The sequence below is a fragment of the Scyliorhinus torazame genome, chromosome 8 (genome assembly GCF_047496885.1).
Source record: "Scyliorhinus torazame isolate Kashiwa2021f chromosome 8, sScyTor2.1, whole genome shotgun sequence".
In the NCBI taxonomy this organism is placed as follows: domain Eukaryota; kingdom Metazoa; phylum Chordata; class Chondrichthyes; order Carcharhiniformes; family Scyliorhinidae; genus Scyliorhinus; species Scyliorhinus torazame.
The window spans coordinates 200,950,151-200,973,182 of record NC_092714.1 but is presented as its reverse complement, the minus strand read 5'-3'; the positions used below and the strand labels follow the sequence as shown (position 1 = coordinate 200,973,182).

Genomic DNA, 23,032 nt, shown 5'->3' with positions numbered 1-23,032 from the left:
TTCTACTGTACCTGTTCTCTTAAACCAGAGGTTCCCAAACAATGTTTGCTCAACCCTCCTCCACCCTTTGATAAGGAACAGTATTTTTCTGTAAATAATGCTGGTGCAGGTATCATTGCTAACCAGAATATATAAGTTACCTTTTTTTCATATTAGCTGTTTGAATTCTGCACCCTTGCACCTTTTCTCTGTTTTAATATGAAGTGAAATCTTGTGATTTAATTTCACTGCATGACATTTCTTGGTACTCCTCCTGATTTTTACTGTTAGTTTACCAGAAGTATGGCACAAACTCCTTTTTCTAAAATTCAGATGTGGATTTGACTACGCTTCCAGCAGGGTAATGCTGATAAATAAGGAACAGATATGAATAATTTTCTGATCACTGTGTCTGCTGTCCTCCTAACATTACCACCTTTTCTCATAATCGCACCATGACCCACCAGCATGACAACATGCCTCAGTCCACAGTAATGTGACATAAACTGTTAAAATGTATATATGTCCAATTTATTCCCACATGCAAGAAAGAATAGATGTAATGTGGTTATTAAGGTATGATGTGTATGATTGTTCTATTTTCTGTTACAATGGGAGTAGCAGAGTTTCCTAAGGCAAGCATTTGCCCTCAGCTTTTGGCTGGAAATGTAAAATATTTGTTTCCTAATAGAAATTGCACCAAAACCTTTTAAAGTGCTCTTTAGTGCCTCTGGGATTACATTCCTCTTTTTTTTTCCAGGATTAAAGATAATGACTTCTTCATAACAATTGGTAATCTGAACTGTAAAATGTTGATCTTTCAGGTAACAGACCTCAGTAATATAAAGAATGTGACAAGGTTACCGAAAGGCACTAAAAGGCATGCTGTACTCATCATTTTCTGTGATGATACTTCAAAAACCTTTGCATGTGAGTCAGGTAGGTGTCATGCACTTCTCAATTAACCTTGAGCCGTCTAAGTTGTGAAATAAATGCTGAAGTATTTGCCATTTGGTCACTGTGTTACTTCCCTATCCAAAGATATCAAGAATCCAATTTTAAAAATATAAACAACAAATATTGTTCGGGTACACTGCACCAGCATCCATGCAGGAGATATCATACCTTCTCTGCCAACTACTGGGGACTGCATCTCTTTTGTAATTCCCTCAAAACAGAATGCCATGTAAGCCTAATAAAGTTTAACAAAACAGCACAGGATGGTTACAGAAAGCAATGTTGTTGACAATAAACTAGTTTCACCAATATTCTTACTTGAATGAAAACAGAAAAGTTAGCTTTTGAAAAACATGCAAGAAAGATGAATAGGCAATTGTTCACTTATATTGGGCATCCATCAGATTATGTGCTTGTGCACATGGTGGCTATTGAAACTTTGAGGTATGAAATTGATCTGGGGTGGTGGGCAATAGTGAATTGGATGGCTATTTCACGCTCTTCCTAGTTATTTGAAGAGAATAGAAAACCGGGCAGTGTATAAAACAAACTGCCAAGTTGCTGTGGACTGTTTTGTGCTATTGCCCATGATAAATTTCATCCTTTCCGTGCTATGTTCCTTGACATGTTCTTTGAGTCTCACTCATTGATCCACTGGGAACACAGAGCAGTAGAAGGCGTTGGGGCTCCAGTGGAGGTCAGAGACCACTGTGCTGAATCTGTGTGCTTCTCTGGTTAGGCTACACTTTGAACATTAACATTCAGTTCTGGTCACTAAAGGCTCGAGGGAAACATCCAAGATTGGAAACAGCATCGAGAAGTGTTTTACACCAAGCAATAACTGAATCGTAAGGTAAAAATGTTACCCATTGTTCTTAAAAGGAAGTGAATAAGGGAAGATTTTCTACCAGTATCTAAAATGCAATCCGAAATAGCAAAAAATCCAGTCTAAACAACATTTCAAGTTACAGCATGGTGGTAGGGCAATTAACACAGATATAAACCGGTTAAAGATGAGGACTGATGTCGAGAAGGAATTCTCGAGATGAAGGGGAACAAATATTTGGAATGGATTTCCAGGTATATGGTGGTGGCAAAAAACGTTCCTTGATGTTGTGCTGGGCCATAAGAGATCAGTGAAGCCGTTGGTTTGATTACTGAACTGTGTTGAGCTGTAGTATCATATTAATAGGGATATAGTCTGGCCATTGTTGCAGACAATATTCTCGGACTTGGAAGCATTTGTCATCTCATTATTGGACTTGTTTTATTCCCTCAAGTTCCTCGCAGTAGAGTGGGCGGAAGAGTGGCAAATAGAATTCAATTTGAAAAAGTGTGAGGTAATGCATTTGGGGAGTGCAAACAAAGTAAGGGAATGTTGAACAAATGGAGAAGGATAGTGAGAGAGGTTGAGGAAGTGAGACACCTTGCAGTGCAAGTTCACAGATCCCTGAAGATGGCAGGACAGGTGGATAAGGTGGTAAAGAAAGCAGATGGAATGCTTTCCTTTGTTGGACGAGTTGTTGAATACAAAAGCATGAATGTAATGCTGGAATTGTATAAAATGCTGGTTTATCCACAGCTGGAACTTTGTGTACAGTTCTGGGCACAGGAAGGACATAGTTGTTCTGGAAAGAGTACAAATTTACATGAATGTTGTCAGGCCTTGAAAAATGCAGCTATGAGGAGAGATTGGATTGACTACTGTTGTTTTCTCGCTGGGTAGCACTGTTGCTTCATTGCGCCAGAGACTTGGGTTCGATTCCCGGCTTGGTCACTGTGTGGAGTCTGCACGTTCTCCCCGTGTCTGCATGGGTTTCCTCCGAGTGCTCCGGTTTCTTCCCATAAGTCCCGAAAGACGTGCTTGTTAGGTAAATTGAACATTCTGAGTTCTCCCTCAGTGTACCCGAACAGGTGCCGGAGTGTGGCGACGAGGGTATTTTCACAGTAACTTCATTGCAGTGTTAATGTAAGCCTACTTGTGACACTAATAAAGATTAAATTAGAGAAGGCTGAGGGATAACCCAATTGAGCTGTACAAAATTATGAAAAGACCTGTTTCCCTAATTTACAGGGGGATGAGACTTTGGGATTAGAGGGGACATGAGGAAAAACATTTTCACCTAGGCTTCTTGATTTCGCTGCTTGAATGGTGGTTGAGACTGAAACACTCAACTAATTTAAAAGGTACCTGGGTCTACACCTGAAGTGTTGTAACCTGAAAGGCTACAGACCAGCTCTTGGAAAGTGGCTGAAAATGAGTACCTAGTTCCTTTACTTTTCTTTATTAACCACCAGGAACATGATAGGCTGAATGGCCTTTTTCTGCACATATCATTTCTATGATTCTAACCCCTGCACCAGTGCTAGTTGAAAGTTTGCGGGATGTCTGTCCACTTCGAGTTGAATACTCCAATGCTTGTTTTCGGTATCATTTACCTCTCCCAGGAAGGTTAGATCCTTTGCTTGTGCTTCTTCCACTTCTTAAACATTGCTTGATTTTAAAATGCCCTCCCTCTTTTTATAGGTTTTCAGTATTTTTGACCGACAAACAGTTTTGAAGTAGCCTATTTTTCCACAACTGTGGCTCTCCCCACCTCGCCCACCAACCTGGACATTCTTCTTGCATGTGCAGTTTGTTCTCACCACTCTGAAAATATTTCAAAATGGCGGTTGGTTTACTTTTCCTCATTTTTGTGGGTTTAGGCTTTGTTACACTTTCTCTCTTATGGCCTTCAAACTGGTCTCACTCAATCCTCTTTACGGGGGTTCTCCTTCCGGATTAACAAATGTCCAATACTGTTTACAGAGTTCCATTTGCCTCGCAATCTGCACTGCTTTCAAGAGTGTTAAATCCTCTCTTGCCAATAAGAGGCCTGGTAATACTTTTTCTGAGACCCTGACTGTGTTTCTGTTGCGAATCTGCTCCTCCTAATAAGCTAAGGGGTAACATACCAGAAAGTAATGTGGTGCGACCTCCAACCAGCATGTGGTGGTACAGGCAAACCATGTAGTCTCAAGACAATGGTCATGTGACAAGGCACTCAGATATAAGTGAGGGCACATCCGGCCATCACCAGATGGTTATAAGACATACAAGTGAACAGTTGTGCCTAGGGTAGTTCCAGAGGAGTACAAAGAAACTCCATCATAACTTGCTCTGTAACAAATTGTTATCTTACCACGCATGATTCAATAAAGACCATGGTTTAGACAAGTCAAGTCGATTGGTAGATTCCTTGATCAACATCGAACACAACAATCTAGTTCCCACTCCCCTGATTGCCTGTCTCCTGAAGTATTCTGTTTGAGCCAATAGCCTTCTCAAAGCCATTCATCTGTATTTATAGCAGATAGATGCATATTGGGACAGTGGCACAAGGTTGGAGCTTCTCCTCCCATAAACCTCTCTTACTTCTCTGTCATGTGATCGGACATTATTATTACCTCAGCATCATGTCCACTTCATCATGTCCACTTCTAATGTTAACTTTTTACGCTACATCCAGCATTTTCCCAGAAAAGAAGGATAAACAGTTAAAAGATTGTGCTTATGATTCATTGTTGAAATTGTCATTTTGACCCTCAAAAACTGCTCTTCGTACTTTATCACAACAACACAGTGCTGACACAGTGGCTGGCTTTTAAGCAACAACAAAAACAATAATTTGCCTTTATTTAATATCTGTAATATATTATGGCCGAGATTCACTTCTCCCGCCGGCAGCACGTTGCCCATGGGTTTTGTGGCGACGTGGGGGTGGCTTCAATGGGAAATCCCATTGACAAGTGACGGGAGTAATTAATCCCGCCACCAGCGAACGGCATGCTTCCAAGAAACATGCGGCTGGATAGCGGAGAATCCAGCCCGAAGGCATCAATTTTAAGGTGTGTCTTAAAGAAGGATAGAGGGGTAGTGAAGTTTAAGGATAGGATATCAGATAATAGTCCCAGGAAGCTGAAGCCATGACCTGCAAACGTGAAGCAAAAGACCAGAATTGGAGTGATTAAATCTCAAAGGGTTATGTGGCTGGAGGAGATTACAGAGATGAGGATGAATGAGAGCATGGAGGGATTTGAATGCAAGGATAGAGTTTTACCATCAAGGTGTTGATGCACAGGGTTGATGAGTTAAGGTCTGGCTTGTCATGTTTTGGATTATCCAAGTTCATGTGGGATGGAAGTTAGGAGACCAGCCAGGAGAGCATTGGAATAGTCTCATTCCACCTTCACAATTTACATGTGTGGTGACATAGTTAGGGCGGGATCTAACGAAAAAGTTTCTAAGTGTGGTAGCGAGCGGGAACTGCCGTGAACTTCCCGATGCTTGAATCTGCGAGGCTGTCACTGGTATCAAACTCTAATTGGTCCACTTAATGAGGCCCCATGTGCTTTACGCCACAAATGATGGTCCCGCCATCTGATTTGCTGGGATCCCCATGATGCGTGACATTGAGGCCAACATTGCTAGGGTTGCGACCGCAGTGGAGAGCCTGACCCACGACATCGGCAGCATAAGTGGAGATGCCCAAGGCATGGCTCAGTTAGTGACACGCTGGGGATCATGTCCCAGTTCCAGGTGGACCTTTCTGAGGTGGTGCGGAGCATGTCCTGCTAACAGTATTGGGTCTCTGCATTGGTCACCGGCCTTCGTACTGATATCATTAGCCAGGTCCTCAGCTGGTACCCCTTATCCCCCAAGAGCCAACCGGCCATCCTAGGGTGGTCCTCAAAGAGGTTGGGGATGTACAACTGCCCCATAATGCAGCTGTCAAGCAGACCCCCAGGGGAGCATGCACACACACATGCATGATCATCATGTGGTGGTCGCACACAAGCTGGACGTTCGGGGAGTGGAACCCCTTCCTGTTGATGTTGGGCACTCCCTGATACCCCGGTGTGCACAAGGAACATGTATGCCATCTATTACCTCCTGGACCTGTGGCATCCCGTCGATGCTGCAGAATCCTACTGTCCTGGTATGTCGTTGGAGCTGGCACAGGTCAAAGTTTATATAGTTTTCTGCCCGGGCAAATAGGGCAATCATGACGTCACGGATGCGCGGGTGGGCTGTGGCTTGAGAAATGCTACACAAGTCCCCACTCGAGCCCTTGGATAATCCCGAGGCACAAATATTCAGGGCTGCAGTGACCTTGATGGCCATCGGGAATAAGTATCCTCCTCCACCACGTGGTGCCAAATCCGCAAGGACATGGCCCAGGTGCCGCACCCGCCCATTGTTGAGGCGAAGCCTCCTGCGGCACACACTCTCCGTCATTTGTTCGAAGGATCAGCAACACGGGTACACCTTGGGGCGTCGCCAGCCTTCATCTCTGGGTCCCTCCCTGACCTGGTGGGCAGCCGGCTCCTCCGAGTGTGGGGCGGGGCCCCGCTCATGGGCCTCCACCTCGCACCTCTGTCGACGCTGCTGCCGCAGCCTTCTCCGGCGTCTGTCCACCAGTCCTGACAGCAGCACTGCGAGGTTAGCTTCCACGGGGCCCAATATATCATCCATCTCATGTAATATCTTTAAGGAATTGGAGAGGGTGAGAGAGGGACAACAAGGAGTGTCTTCCACCCGGGACCCTCCAGTCCCCTTATGGCTTCCCCTCCCCCCCTCACATCCCCTGCCATCCCTCAGGATGCCATCCAACACACCCTGCACATGCACACCCAGCCGCAGCTGGGCTCCTCGTCATCGGACCCAAGACCCTGTGCTCCAGACAATTGTTTGTAACACTAAATGGACCAGGCGCTGTTCCCCTCCCATGTGCACGTACCTACCCTCCAGTCGTGGAAATGTCGCTGGTGCTGGAGCCCAGTCCCTTGGTGTTCGGATGATGCCTGCTGAGTCCGTGGTGTTAATTCCTGCAGTGTTCAGGCAGTGTCCAGTCCTCATGATCTGATTGGGATGCTAGGCAATAGGTCCCACATGCGACATGGCATGCCTACCCATGGAATCCACTTGGGAGCTGTGAAGTACTCACTTTACTACAATTGCCAATTCCCTGCTAGCAATTGCCTTCAGTCACGCGGCCAGGGGCTGCCACGGTCAGTTATTGGGACAGAGAGGCAGGTGCTGGAGTTGCCCCCATTATGGGTACACACGATCCAGGTCGTGGCATGGCGGACCCACAGGCGCTGAGGCACCCACCACCTCCCAGCCCAGGAACAGCCCACCTCCCCCCCCTGCCACCCCCTGACCAAGGCCACCTCCAACGGGGCTCCCCCACCATTCTCCCCAAGAACAGGGGCAACAACTTCAGTGTCCCCCGGGCTCACTACCCTGGATCAAAGATGGCTACTCACCTTGGATCCTCACAGCAGCCCTTCCGCCAGCTTCACATTTTAAAAAAGATGTACTAATCAGCGCCCATGTGACCACTTGCTGGGGAGGCGGTTAGAACACGGAGGCCATTGGATAGGGGATCGTTCCTGTTAATGATTTAGTGATTGGATTTAATTGGTGATTATCGGTTTCTCGCCACAGCGAGATAGCTAATCAATCGGCGCATTTCTCTATTTTGGCCTCAACTGCGATTTTAAGGCCATGACGCACTCTCGTTCAAGCGCAATGCGGCCGTTAAATTGCACCCTTAGAATTTGATTGTTTAGTCTGTGTGGTTGCCTGCATTAGGCTGATGGACCTTTGGGGATCGAGGAATCATGGTGGCAATGCCCTTAAGCCAGTTCATCCATATTAATTTGGTGTTACAGCAGACACGGTTAAATTCCTGTTTCTGAACATCAGCCTAAATGTGTGTTCCTGTCTAGTTCAGAATGCTGTAAACTGACAGTAACTCTAACCTTTCCTAGATTAATGCTGAAACACACAAAAAAACCCCAGACAGCTTAGAATAAGAGCAGCAAAAAGATAAAGCTAGAAAATTTGAAGTTTTATCAGCCACAAGATTCTTTGCTTCTGAGCTTAGCTTGAAAAAGTAAAATCCAGTTTCCTTTTGCACTAAGAATTGTAAAATAGCTTCTGTTACATATATTGTATGTACATTTAAACTGTCCGACAATCACTGAAGTGACGGGAAGAACCTATGCAACTGGTCCCGTCCCCATCATGAATGAAGGATTGAAAATATTAACATTCAAAAGGCGATTGGTAAATATTCATCTTGAACTTTAAGGTTATTGTGATCCAAAGGCCGTGGGAGACTGATGTTACCTTCTAAAACAGAGAACAAAATTATGATCATGAAGCTTTTAGTGACTTTGTTCATTTCTGGACCTCAGGTGCAAACATACTTTGTGAAGTATTCTCTCATACTTGAAGTTAATGGTTTAATGGTTTGAGTCTTACCTGGCTTGTGATATAAAATTGAGTTCCTGCTGACAAAGCTGTGCAAATTAATATTCCCTATATCGATGGTGGTGCTTTAACTCTGTGTGTTTTCATAGAGCTTGAGGCTGAGGAATGGTGCAAACTCCTACGTATGGAGTGCCTGGGAAGCAGAATCAACGATATCACCCTGGGGGAACCTGATTTGCTGACAGCTGGTGTTCAGAGAGAGCAAACAGGTATGTATCGCTTACCAGTGATATTAGCTGTGATATTTATTTTCTGCTCAAAGGCAAGTCATTCAATGGAATTTTCCAATAAGAACATAAAGATATCAGGCATTTCATCATGGATTTGAGGGCCCTGGAGTACAGCAACACTGGAATGAAGCTGTTGCTGTTCACAGTGCTCCTGGGGAGCCATTTGGTCTGATATTACTATCGAATGAAATCCTGCAGTACAGTAAAACCATGGTAGAGAAATCTGAACTTGGCAGAGTGGAGGGGATTAAAGATTTCATTGGTTTGGTGATGGATTCTTGCTGTCAATTGGAAGTTGGGGATTACCACTGACAAGTAGTCACACTGAGTGAGACTGAGGGCATTGCATGTCTGGAATAATAGCTTTTAACTTCCCAAGAGAGCTCTATTAAGTAATTTATAATTGGGTTCTTGTGGGGGAGATTAATGCCCTCCCCGATTGCAAATTTGGTGATGAGGGGTATTTTATCAGATGGCTGGGTGGCGGTTCTATACTCCAATGCCTCCTTGCCACTCCCCTGATTAAGTCCATTGCTGGAAGTCCCCATGCCAATTTCCATGCCAATTGAAATCCTTAAATGGATAGTTAATGCCCACTTAAAGGCCTCAGGACACTGCCGGTGGTATTCATCCATCAAGGGGTGGGGTACTCACCCTGCAGGAAACCAAAATCAATCCTGAGTGTATTTGCTTCAGACTTCTGAGGGGGGTGGGGGGATGCCCCATTTTGCTTAAGAGGAAGGTCAGGTTCCTGCTGAGAACCACCCCTGCCCTTGCTGAAAATCTCCTTCACCCCTCCCCTGTCAGCCCATAGACCTCTCCCACCATCAAAGCTCCTCTGGCTTAGATCCAAAGCATTGCTTGGACTTGGGTTAATGCAGGACCAGCAGATGCCACTATTCCGCTGAGCAATGAAGAGCAGCTGGCCTCTGATTGGCCAGTAGTCCTCAGTGGGTGGTACTGCTGCCCTCAGAGCCTTTGGTCTCTGTTTGGCATTTAATAGAGCAGACCTTCCTGAAAATAGGGGCCGCAGGACTCTTACTAGCTCTCCAGTCCAGGGGATATGGGGGTGCGGACAAAAGAGGTGAGACATCCACTGCCTCCATTAATGTTGCCCTAGGACTCATGTAACTCATGTTAGTAAGTACCAATAAATCACTTGTGATAATCCTGCTGATCAGCATGTTTATTTACTTTCATAACACAATTGATATTATTTTAAATAATTGTAATTATAAAATTCAATAAACTTCTCCCCTTTCAACTTCATACACTTACTTGAGTTATAAAAGTACATAAGAACATAAGAACTAGGAGTAGGAGTAGGCCATCTGGCCCCTCGAGCCTGCTCCGCCATTCAATGAGATCATGGCTGATCTTTTGTGGACTCAGCTCCACTTTCCGGCCCGAACACCATAACCCTTAATCCCTTTATTCATAAAAAAACTATCTATCTTTATCTTAAAAACATTTAATGAAGGAGCCTCTACTGCTTCACTGGACAAGGAATTCCATAGATTCTCAACAATTTGGGTGACGAAGTTCCTCATAAACTCAGTCCTAAATCTACTTCCCTTAATTTGAGGCTATGCCCCCTAGTTCTGCTTTCACCCGCCAGTGGAAACAACCTGCCCGCATCTATCCTATCTATTCCCTTCATAATTTTATATGTTTCTATAAGATCCCCCCTCATCCTTCTAAATTCCAACGAGTACAGTTCCAGTCTACTCAACCTCTCATCATAATCCAACCCCTTCAGCTCTGGGATTAACCTAGTGAATCTCCTCTGCACACCCTCCAGTGCCAGTACGTCCTTTCTCAAATAGGGAGACCAAAACTGAACACAATACTCCAGGTGTGGCCTCACTAACACCTTATACAATTGCAGCATAACCGCCCTAGTCTTAAACTCCATCCCTCTAGTAATGAAGGACAAAATTCCATTTGCCTTCTTAATCACCTGTTGCACCTGTAAACCAACATTTTGCGACTCATGCACTAGCACACCCCGGTCTCTCTGCACAGCAGCATGTTTTAATATTTTATCATTTATATAATAATCCCTTTTGCTGTTATTCCTACCAAAATAGATAACCTCACATTTGTCAACATTGTATTCCATCTGCCAGACCCTAGCCCATTCTCTTAGCCTGTCCAAATCCCTCTGCAGACTTCCAGTATCCTCTGCACGTTTTGCTTTACCACTCATCTTAGTGTCGTCTTCAAACTTGGACACATTGCCCTTGGTCCCCAACTCCAAATCATCTATGTAAATTGTGAACAATTGTGGGCCCAATACTGATCCCTGAGGGACACCACTAGCTACTGATTGCCAACCAGAGAAACACCCATTAATCCCCAGTCTTTGTTTTCTATTAATTAACCAATCCTCTATCCATGCTACTACTTTCCCCTTAATGCCATGCATCTTTATCTTATGCAGCAACCTTTTGTGTGGCACCTTGTCAAAGGCTTTCTGGAAATCCAGATATACCACATCAATTGGCTCCCCGTTATCTACCGCACTGGTAATGTCCTCAAAAAATTCCACTAAATTAGTTAGGCACGACCTGCCCTTTGTGAACCCATGCTGCGTCTGCCCAATGGGACAATTTCCATCCAGGTGCCTCGCTATTTCTTCCTTGATGATAGATTCCAGCATCTTCCCTACTACCGAAGTTAAGCTCACTGGCCTATAATTACCCGCTTTCTGCCTACCTCCTTTTTTAAACGGTGGTGTCACGTTTGCTAATTTGCAATCCGCCGGGACCACCCCAGAGTCCAGTGAATTTTGGTAAATTATCACTGTGCATTTGCAATTTCCCTAGCCATCTCTTTTAGCACTCTGGGATGTATTCCATCAGGGCCAGGAGACTTGTCTACCTTTAGCCCCATTAGCTTGCCCATCACTACCTCCTTAGTGATAACAATCCTCTCAAGGTCCTCACCTGTCATAGCCTCATTTCCATCAGTCACTGGCATGTTATTTGTGTCTTCCACTGTGAAGACCGACCCAAAAAACCTGTTCAGTTCCTCAGCCATTTCCTCATCTCCCATTATTAAATCTCCCTTCTCATCCTCTAAAGGACCAATATTTACCTTAGCCACTCTTTTGTTTTATATATTTGTAGAAACTTTTACTATCTGTTTTTATATTCTGAGCAAGTTTACTCTCATAATCTATCTTACTCTTCTTTATAGCTTTTTTAGTAGCTTTCTGTTGCCCCCTAAAAATTTCCTCGTCCTCTAGTCTCCCACTAATCTTTGCTACTTTGTATGCTTTTTCCTTCAATTTGATACTCCCCCTTATTTCCTTAGATATCCACGGTCGATTTACCCTCTTTCTACCGTCCTTCCTTTTTTTTGGTATAAACCTTTGCTGAGCACTGAAAAATCGCTTGGAAGGTTCTCCACTGTTTCTCAACTGTTTCACCATAAAGTATTTGCTCCCAGTCTACCTCAGCTAGTTCTTCTATCATCCCATCGTAATCCCCTTTGTTTAAGCACAAAACACTAGTGTTTGTTTTTACCTTCTCACCCTCTATCTGTATTTTAAATTCCACCATATTGTGATCGCTCCTTCCGAGAGGATCCCTAACTATGAGATCCTGTCTCATTACACAGGACCAGATTTAGGACCGCTTGTTCCCTCGTAGGTTCCATTACATACTGTTCTCGGAAACTATCGCGGATACATTCTATAAACTCCTCCTCAAGGCTGCCTTGACCGACCTGGTTAAACCAATCGACATGTAGATTAAAATCCCCCATGGTAACTGCTGTACCATTTCTACATGCTTCCGTTACTTCTTTGTTTATTGCCTGCCCCACCATAATGTTACTATTTGGTGGCCTATAGACTACTCCTATCAGTAACTTTTTTGCCTTACTATTCCTGATTTCCACCCAAATGGATTCAACCTTATCCTCCATAGCACCAATGTCATCCCTTACTATTGCCCGGATGTCATCCTTAAATAACAGAGCTACACCACCTCCCTTACCATCTACTCTGTCTTTCCGAATAGTTTGATACCCTTGGATATTTAATTCCCAGTCGTGACCATCCTTTAACCATGTTTCAGTAATGGCCACTAAATCATAGTCATTCACGGTGATTTGCGCCATCAACTCATTTACCTTATTCCGAATACTACAAGCATTCAGGTAAAGTACACTTATGTTGGCTTTTTTACCTCTGTTCTGAATCTTAACACCTCGATCAGTAACCTCTCCTAAGTTATATTTCCTCTTCACCTTTCTCCTAATTTTCCTTGTCATTGAACCCATATCTTCATGTAACAACCTGCCGCGTCGCTTACCATTATTGTTTTTACATCCCGTTTTATTCCTTTTAGTATTAGTGGTCCTATTCACTGAGCTCCCCTCAGTCACTGTATCTTGTACTGTCACCCTTTTTGATTTTTGACTATGGCTTCTCTGCCTTACACTTTCCCCCTGACTGCCTTTTGTTTCTGTCCCCGTTTTACTACCTTCCAACTTCCTGCATCGGTTCCCATCCCCCGCCACATTAGTTTAAACTCTCCCCAACAGCTCTAGCAAACACCCCCCCTAGGACATTGGTTCCAGTCCTGCCCAGGTGCAGACCATCTGGTTTGTACTGGTCCCACCTCCCCAGAACCGGTTCCAATGCCCCAGGAATTTGAGTCCCTCCATCTCTCGAGCCACGCATTCATCCTATCTATCCTGACATTCCTACTCTGACTAGCTCGTGGCACTGGTAGCAATCCTGAGATTACTACCTTTGAGGTCCTACTTTTTAGTTTAACTCCTAACTCCCTGAATTCAGCTTGTAGGACCTCATCCCATTTTTTACCTATATCATTGGTGCCTATGTGCACCACGACAGCTGGCTGTTCACCCCCCCCCCCCCAGACTTCCTTGACCCTTGCACCAGGGAGGCAACATACCATTCTGGAGTCTCGATTGCGTCCGCAGAACCGCCTGTCTATTCCCCTCACGATCGAGTTCCCTATCACTATAGCCCTGCCATTCTTCTTCCTGCCCAGCTGCACAGCAGAGCCAGCCATGGTGCCATGAAGCTGGCTGCTGCTGCCTTCCCCTGGTGAGCCATCTCCCTCAACAGTATCCAAAACTGTATATCTGTTTTGCAGGGAGATGACCGCAGGGGACACCTGCACTGCCTTCCTACTCTTGCTCTGTCTTTTGGTCACCCATTTTCTATCTCCCTCAGTACCTTTCACCTGCGGTGTGACCAACTCACTAAACGTGCTATCCACAATGTCCTCAGCATTGCGGACGCTCCAAAGTGAGTCCATCCGCAGCTCCAGAGCCATCAAGCGGTCTAACAGGAGCTGCAACTGGACACACTTCTTGCACGTGAAGGAGCCAGGGACAGTGGACGTGTCCCTGAGCTCCCACATCGCACACGAGGAGCATGACACGGGTCTGAGATCTCCTGCCATGTCTTAAACCTTCGGTTAACTTCAACAAGTACAATTTCCACAAAAAAAAAAATATATACCAATGAAAAGAAAAAGAAAACAGAAAAACTACTTACCAGTTTTTTGTACCAAGTAGTTTGAAGTAGAAATCAAGAAAAGTTGTCAAACCATGTAGTTCGTACACTGCCATGATTTTAGTTTTATTCCACAGACACAAATGAGTGTGGAAACACGGCATCTCTTTTGAAAAACAACCAATTAATTTTACTCAAATATAGATTTTGAAAATGCCTCTCGGATCTCCAAGTGATCGAAAAATAATCATTTTAATTGTGGTCCCGTTTAAAGTTGAGAGTAGGTTGAAACATTTTAAAAGCACAAGAGAGGACCTGTTAAGAAGATTATTGAAACTCAAGATAAAAAAGATGTCTTGCTCTGACAACTTTCATCTCGGGCTCAAACATTTTCTGTGCTCTTGAGGGCATTTCTCAGCATTCACTGAACTCAGGCCAAATCCCAAAAGATTGGAAAATAGCATCTACGGCTACAATTTCGATAAAACAGGGTGAGGTGTGAACAATCACTTTATAAACCAGTAAGACCTGTCTGAACGTTCGAGAAAGTGTTTCAAAGTATTATGAGAGATAATCTAAGTACCTGGAGGAGTAGGAACTAATCCAAGACAGTCAATTTGGTTTTAGGAATAGGAAGCATGCTTGATTAATTTACTGGATTTCTTTTGGAGATGGTAGTCACTCATTAGAGTATGACATTAGAATATGGAACAGGGAATGTAGCAAAATAGGCTGTTGTAAAATGGTTGGTTGGCAGACAACAATGAGTAGTTGTCCTTGGTTGGGTGTCTGGTTGGCAGCCAAATATCAATGGAATGCCCAGGTTTCATTGACAAATTTTGTAGCTGATACCAAGTAGCAAATGATGAATATCAATGTCCACAAATTCTAAAGGACTTTTACAAGTTTGCTTAAACTTTGATAACAAGCATTGTTATATGAGAAAATATAAGGTTAGGAGGTTTGGCAGAGTGAAGATTGATGTTGATGAGAAACTAGATGGGAATGCACTTGAGGTATTGAAGCAAGAAAGAGATTTTGGGAGGATATTAGATAACTAATTCCCCAGTTGTTCAAAAAAAATCCAGAATATTTGGACGGAAACGAAGGATATAGCAAGTAAATTGGAGATGGCATTCTGAAACAGAAGCTACACCTGGAATACTCTGTGCAAGTTTTGACTCCCGATGTCAAAAAGAAATGTGATTATTGGCGTGTCACAGAGAAACGCTACACACTTGACAGAAATGGGGCAGGATTCTCTGTCCAACCAGACCCTTTTTCTGGCATGGTGTGCCATTGCAAGCAGCAGAATTCTCTCTCCCGGCAGACGGCGAATAGGGTTTCCCATTGTGGCCACCTCCACCTTGTCGGGAAATCCGTGGGTGGGAAATCTGTGAGTGTGGGTGCGCTTCCGGTGAAGAAAAGGATCCCACCGACGGAGAATCCCGCCTGTGATCTCCAAGAAAGGATTGACAAGCATGTGCTTTTTCTCTCTTGAAAAGGGAAGACTGAAATCGGATTTGATAGAAGTATTCTCCAGGGGGACGGCCAGGGAGCCATCCTGCCCTATCCCAGACTATCCAGGGGCCTCCGATGGCTCAGGAGACCTCCTGGGTGCCATTACGCCTGGTCTACATTTGTGTGGCCCAGTACTGGATGATGCCCGGCTGAGGCATCCCTGGGGAGGCCGGTAGATCACGGGTAGATCATTGTGGTCAGGACTCTTGCCGCGCCACCTCTTGGGGCTTGACTAGATCTCGCGAGGTGTCGTGGCTGCAGGGACGCCTGCGGGAGGCCTCACCCAGCATCTACCGGCCACGTCGTGCTCCTGGTCATGCTCAACGTGGCTGGTAGGTCACGCCCAATGTCCTTTGCCAAAACAGTTCACCTTTGAATAGTTTTTCTTTAGCTGTTGAACACTGCAGGTGATTTCCATAGCCATCTTATTGCTCGGACAGAGAGGGAGGTCTTTCATAGTCCCCAGGGGGTTTATTGTCTTCAGTGAGTTTTGCAGACTTTCTGTCTCCTCCTTTGAGGGTTGGACTGTGTAATGTATATACAGTAATATAAATTAGCCTTGGTCATCCTGATGTAGGTTGAAATCCTCTCAGTCTGTTTCAAAAACCTGTCTTGAAGTCCAATTCCTGTTTCAATCCACTGAAATAAAAATCAATATTTGATATAAGTCTATCTTCATAAAACCTCCCTACCATGCAGAATGAGAACATTTTATTATAAGGTGGCAAATAAGAAGATGACATGCACTCACAACACTCACATCTTAATCTTATACTTCAGAGCAATTCTCTGCTTTTGTTTCGTAATTAGATGGTTCTGTGCTGATTTAAACTCTGGATAAAGCATTAGCTATATCATTGTTTGTTCTTTAGGTGGTAGAGTTGCAAAACAAAAGCTCCATCAAATTGGTCATACATTATGGTACTGAATTTCTTTGTGTTCTTCTGGAGTCTGGTTTAGGGAAGGCATTTCTTCCAGAACAGAGTGCCTTTTCCAGCCCTTTTTGTTTCCCTTTTAATTTCCAGTTAGGTATCAGCTAGGGGTCTGGATGTTCACTGATGTTTGGTGGTAGGGCTCTGCTGAAGTTACTTTTAACAGCCATGTGGTGGGTTAGTGTAGATCTTGGATTGTCTCTGAAGTTGACGGAATCAATGCCCACAAGCTGCTGGAAAGAGCTGCTTGTACAATGCAAATTTAGCCGATTGCCTGGGTGCACTACCTGTATCTATAGAATCTATAGAATCCCTACAGTACAGAAAGAGGCCATTCGGCTCATCGAATCTGCACTGACCTCTGAAAGAGCACTCTACCTAGACCCACCGCCCACCCCATTCCTGTAAACCCACCTAACCTGCACACCTTTCGATGCTAAGGAGTAATTTATCATGGCCAATCTACCTAACCTGCACATCCTTGGACTATGGGAGGAAACCGGAGCGCCGTAGGAAACCCACGCAGACACGGGGAAAATGTGAAACTCAACACAGACAGTCACCCGAGGCCGGAATTGAACCCGGGTCCCTGGCACTGTGAGGCAGCAGTGCTAACCACGGTGTCACCGCGCAACTGTATAATAGCTTTTATCCTTTTACAACCAGTTCCACAACCCATGGGTCTAATGGTTTTGTCTTGGACACATTGACATCTTGGGCGGGATTCTCCCCTACCCGGCGGGGCGGGGGGTCCCGGCGGGATGGAGTGGCATGAACCACTCCGGCGTCGGGCCGCCCCAAAGCTGTGGATTTCTCCGCACCTTTAGGGGCCAAGCCTTCACCTTGAGGGGCTAGCCCCACGCCGGAATGGTTGGCGTGCCGCCAGCTGGCGGAAAAGGCCTTTGGCACTTCGCCAGCCGGGGCCGAAATGACTTCGCCGGGCGGCGGAAGTCCGCGCATGCACGGGAGCGTCAGCAGCTGCTGACGTCATCCCCATGCGTGCGCAGGGGTGGTGTCTCTTACGCATCGGCCATGGTGAAGACTGTGGCCGAGGCGGAGGGAAAAGAGTGCCCTCACTGCACAGGCCAGCCCGCGGATCGGTGGGCCCAGATCACGGGCCAGGCCACCGTGGGGGCACCCCCCGGGGTCAGATCGCCCCCCGCACCCCCCCCCCCCCCGCAGGACCCCGGAGCCTGCCCGCGCCGCCGAGTCCCGCCGGGAAGAGCGGTGGTTTGCCCCTCGCCGGCGGGACAGGCATTCCAGCGGTGGGACTTTGGCCCATCGCGGGCCCGAGAATCACCGGGGGGAGACCGCCGACCGGCGCACCGCGATTCCCGCCCCCGCCGAATATCCGGTGCCAGAGAATTCGGCAACCGGCGGGGGCGGGATTCACGCCAGCCCCCGGCGATTCTCCGACCCAGCGGGTCGGAGAATACTGCCCCTTATTTCTAGTGTGTAACCTTTTTGTAAATCCCTGTAATGTGCACAGATTGACGTCTTGCACCTCACCGCCAGTGGAGTAGACAGAGGATGTATGAATTTTAAAATTTGGATTTGCCTATGATTTGCCACTGTGTAATTCCACACAGACTTCACTGCTATGTCCCTTGTGGTTTCCACTGGTGGTGTTTATTTTGGTGTGCTACTTTCCCTTTCTTTTTTGCCTCATGGATGGGTTGTCTCATGCCCTCTAGTACACGACTACCCTCAGGTGGCTGTCAGCTCCTGCTGTGGCTCTTCAACGAGGTGAGGCATCTCCCTCACTTCCTGTTTGTTTGCTTGGGAACTTCCTTGGCCCACATTTAAGTCTGGAAAGAAGGTTTCTGCGAGCCACACTTTGGGCTGACAGCAAATCACCAAACTTTGTTTAAATTCAAACCAGACAAGTTGATTCTGATTGGTCGAGACATTGTCTTGGGAAATGAGTCAGAGAATGGCTGTCGCCTATTAAGTTAAAACAGGAGCAATGTGTATACATGTTGGGCTGGACTCTCTGTCCCGCCGCCCCACATTTGTGCCCGACCCGCTGACGGGATTCTCTAATACGCCGGCCGGTCAATGGGGTTTCCCATTGTGGGGTAGCCCCACGCCATCGGGAAACCCTTGGGCGCCGGCAAAACAGAACATTCCGCCGGCGGAGAATCCCGCCCATTCTTTCTGTCTGCAAATAATTCTGATTGTGATAAGAATTACACTGACAACAAATTTTAGCTAATCAGACGGGCTGGCAGTGTGCACACTTACGCAGGTTAATAATAATAATAATAATATTTATTATTGTCACAAGTAGGCTCACATTAACACTGCAATGAGGCTTCTGTGAAAATCAACTAGTTGCCATGCTATGGCACCTGCTCGGGTACACTGAGGGAGAATTCAGAATGGCAAATTCACCTAACAAGCATGTCTTTCGAGACTTGTGGGAGGAAACCGGTGCACCCGGAGGAAACCCACGGGGAGAACGTATAGACTCCGTACAGATAGTAATCCAAGCCGGGAATCGAACCCAGATTGAAGCTGCATATATTATAACACAGAGCCCTCCCCTTTGCTTGGCAGTTAACTGATGCATTCTCAATGGCAATGTCTCTAACAATCAGAGCTCACCTGCCAACCAATCTGCATTCTCTTCTCATGAAGTATAAATTCTTGTTCCCCTCACATTTGGTATTCTTGAGGATATCCTGATGAGTTCAAAATGAAAAGCTTCGACACGTGTCTTTTTTTCAGTGATTCCCTGGAAGTTTCTTCAAGAATATAAGCCATCTCAGGATTGAGACAATATTTAGAACCACGTAAAATCCATAGGTTCTGACAGTGCATAAAATTTCAATGTTGACACCTTGTTGTCAATTCTGTGTTGTGCCATTTGAATTTCTTTAGGGGGAACAAATAAACATATCTAGTATGACATTCTTTCAAACATAATAGAACTCTCAGAAAAAGGCAGGTGCCACTCCTGTCTATAAATTGTTTGGTTTGCTTTTTCAGAGAGGTTCAATGTATATTTAATGCCATCTCCTAATCTGGATGTACACGGAGAATGCACTTTGCAGATAACATTTGAGAACATCTGCCTTTGGGACATCCACAATGCCAGACTAAAGTTGGTCTCGTGGCCTCTCAGTGCACTCAGACGATATGGGCGGGACCCTACATGGTTCACATTTGAAGCTGGCAGGTAAGATACCATTTGTATTAATATTTTCCCCTTGTTGCTTTGAATGAAGATACTCTTTCACTTCAGGTTTGTTGATCAGTTATGAAAATAAAGACTCCCCATCAAATAGGTATTTTCTATGCTGTGTTACAATTTATGCTCAGTTCATTGAAATGGTCAGAAAATAAATAGGATCAAATATTTTGGATCATATAATGTTGTAATAAGCTGTTATTATCAGCTAAAGGGTGCTAAGGAGACATGAATTAGGAGCAGGTCTCTCAAGCCTGCTCTGCCATTCAATAAGAAGGGCTGATCTGATTTTACCTCAACTCCACATTCCGGTCCACCCCCGGTAACCTTTGACGCCCTTGATTATCTTGAATCTATCTCCTTCTACCTTGAGAGTATTCAAAGTTTCTGTTTCCATCACCTTTTGAGGGAGGGAGCTTCAAAGACTCATATACCTCTGGGGGAAAAAAGTTCTTCTCTTCTGTAAATATGCACCCCAGGTTATTGAGCTGATCACTGATTATCCCTTGTATAAATGTTCATTCCCAATAGAAATATTGGGCTGTATTCTTCGCTGCCCTCCCCCGATAATGGCGTTCCCGCTGCGGCAGAGAATCCAGCGTCGTGAAGGACACCAATCCGTTTCCGATGCTCTCCCCCCCCCCCCCCCCCCCCTGGCTGGTGGCGGGATCAAGGTTTGTCCCTGCATGCCAACAGAAGGATATGGCGACCCATCTTAGTGACCCATTTGCATCCACGTAGCGGGGCGGACATTTGGCCAGCATGATTCTCCGGTCCTGTGGGCTGGGAATCAGGTGGGCGGGATTTACTTTAGGTATTTTCCACCGTGGCTTCTGATGTGGGGGACCTCTGGGTGAGCCAAGGGGGTTTCCTCCAAATTCCATCCTAGGGCCACCCTCCCTTCTGACAATTCAAGACCTTCCCACCCCACACCCACCAGACCCCCCCCCCCACCCTAGAGACACCCTAAATAAAGAGACAGTCCCCAGAGACCCTGAAATAAAGAGACTCCCCAAAGACCCCCTAACTAAAGAGACGCCCCTCAGAGACCCCCCAGAAAAGAGAAACATGTCAGTAAGCCCTCAGAAAAGAAAGGCCTGTCTGGAAGTGAGAGAGCAGTCCAGGCAGAGGCAGTAAAAAAACACTACTGGTGTCACACTTACCTGGGCAATACACCTGCTGGCTCAGGCACAGGAAGCACCACTTGTCAATTCCTGAAAAGAGAAACCAGTGAACTGTGTTTGAAACTCTCAGCTGCAAGCCATTCATTTGTTTCTCTTACTGGGCTGTGATTGACAGATTTCACACACACACAGCTGTCAACCTTCCTTCATTCATTACCCTTCATGGTTGAGTAACTCTAAAGTGCTCCAATCACAATGTTTATAAACATCAGCCACTTCAAAGAGAGTTAAGTGCATTTCAATCACCCCATTTCACACTTGAGTGATTTTGAAGTGCTCAACTGGAAATTTACAACACTACTCTATTTAAATCAAATCTTGACTTTAATACAACTTAGAGTACTTTAGAGTTACTCAAATGTGAAGGGAGATGAATGGAGCAATGCCGACAGCTGTGTGTGTTGAAGTTGTTAATCACAGCATTGTGAAATCAATATCAAGAGAACTGAATGAATAGCTTGCAGCTCAACTATCTGTGGGAGTTTAAACAGAGCTGCCGGTTTTCTCTTTCCAGGTTTTGATACATGGTGCTTTCTATGTCTGAGCCAGCAGGTGTATTGCCCAGGTGAGTGTTAAAGCAGAAGGTTTTTTCACTGCCTCTGTCTGGACTACTCTCTGGCTTCCAGACAGGGGTCACTCTTATGGGAGGGGGGCTTCCTGACAGGGATTTCTTTTCTGGGGGCTTCCTGACAGTGTTGTCTATTCCGGGGGGGCTTCCTGACAGGAGTCTTTTTTCTGGGGAGCTGCCTGGCAGAGATATCTCTTCTTGTGGGCTTCCTGACATGCGTCTCCCTTCTGGGGGGCTTAATGACAGGGGTCTCTTTTCTGGGGGGGGGGTTCCTGACAAGGGTCTCTCTTCTGGGGCATCTGTGGGGTCTCCTTATTTAGGGGATCTTTGTGGAGGTCTCCTTATTTAGGGGTCTCTGTGGTGGTCCCTTTATTTAGGGGGTCTCTGGGAGGTCTCTTTATGTAGGGGGTCTCTGTGGGGGTCTCTTAATTTAAGGGTCCCTTTATTTGGAGGTCTCTGGGAGGTCACTGGGGTCCCTTTAGAGGCTTTCTCTGCGGAGTCCCTTTATTTTTCCCGTACCAGCCTCCCCGAACAGGTGCCGGAATGTGGCGACTAGGGGCTTTTCACAGTAACTTCATTGAAGCCTACTCGTGACAATAAGCCATTTGCATTTTCATTTTTTTTCATTTTTCATTTAGAGAGTCTCTGTGGGGTTCCCTTTATTTACAGGTTCTCTGTGGGGGGGGGGGAGCGGTGGGGTGTCAGGTGTGGGTGGGTTGGGCATGTCTTGCATTATGGGGGGAAGATGAATCTTGGATGGACTTTGAGGGCAACTCCCTTAAAGAGTTACCCCCTTGGCTCACCACGAAGTCCACTGCATCAGGGTTACGCTTGTCAAGAGCAGTATTAATTCTTGCCCATGTGATTGCCGGCCCAGAGGATCGGAGAATCACTTGGGTCCGGAGAATATGGTGCCCAGCCCGCTAAGTGGATTTAAATGGGTCTTAATGGCCTATTTACATCTTCCCGCGTGCGTGGGACATGAACCTCCATCCCAACGCAAGAGAGGGGCAGGAGCATCGCTCTTGCTTTCTTCGCTCCTGCTGGATTCTCCGCCTCACCGAGTATTTTGCTACCGGCCGTGCGAGACGGAGAATTTTGCCCAATATTTATCAATTTACTCTAATTGGTATCCTAATGATTGCTGACAACATAAGAAAGTGAGAAATAGGAGTGAGGTCATATGGTCAATCCAGCCTGCTCCAGCATTTAATAAGAACATGGCCAATCTACCTTAATTCTACTTTCTCATCCAATTCCCAGAGTTCAAAGATTTATCAATTGCAGCATCAGTCAGTGGCTAAACATCCAGAGAAAAGTTCAAAGATTCACAACTTTCGGAAAGAAGACATTTCTCCTCATCCTCAATGTCTGACCCCTTATCCTGGTATATAATTTTAAAACTTGCAGTCAAATCTCGTCATTTGTTGTGTCGGACAGGTGGAGGAGTATTTGTATTACACTGTGTTGTCATCACTGAATGCCTCAAGTCCAACCTTACGGTTATATTTTCACTCCTCCTGCTTACTTTCCTCACGGCATGTGTGAGCTGATACTCAAAGATTTCAAATCGATGTCAAATCTGAGTAAAATTTTGTTCATAGGTCTTCATTGTTCCAGTACAGCGAGCTCTAGTGTGTTGGGTAG

At 45.6% G+C, this 23,032-nt stretch overlaps 1 protein-coding gene across 1 annotated transcript in view; it reads left to right on the top strand.

Annotated features, from left to right (window-relative positions):
• LOC140428334 (docking protein 5-like) overlaps positions 1-23,032 on the top strand; it is a 788,856-nt gene that overhangs the window by 464,169 nt on the left and 301,655 nt on the right. The window contains exons 3-5 of the mRNA XM_072514688.1: positions 804-918; positions 8,347-8,466; positions 19,432-19,621. Of these exons, the coding sequence (XP_072370789.1) occupies positions 804-918; positions 8,347-8,466; positions 19,432-19,621 (425 nt within the window). The remainder of the gene's footprint in view (positions 1-803; positions 919-8,346; positions 8,467-19,431; positions 19,622-23,032) is intronic.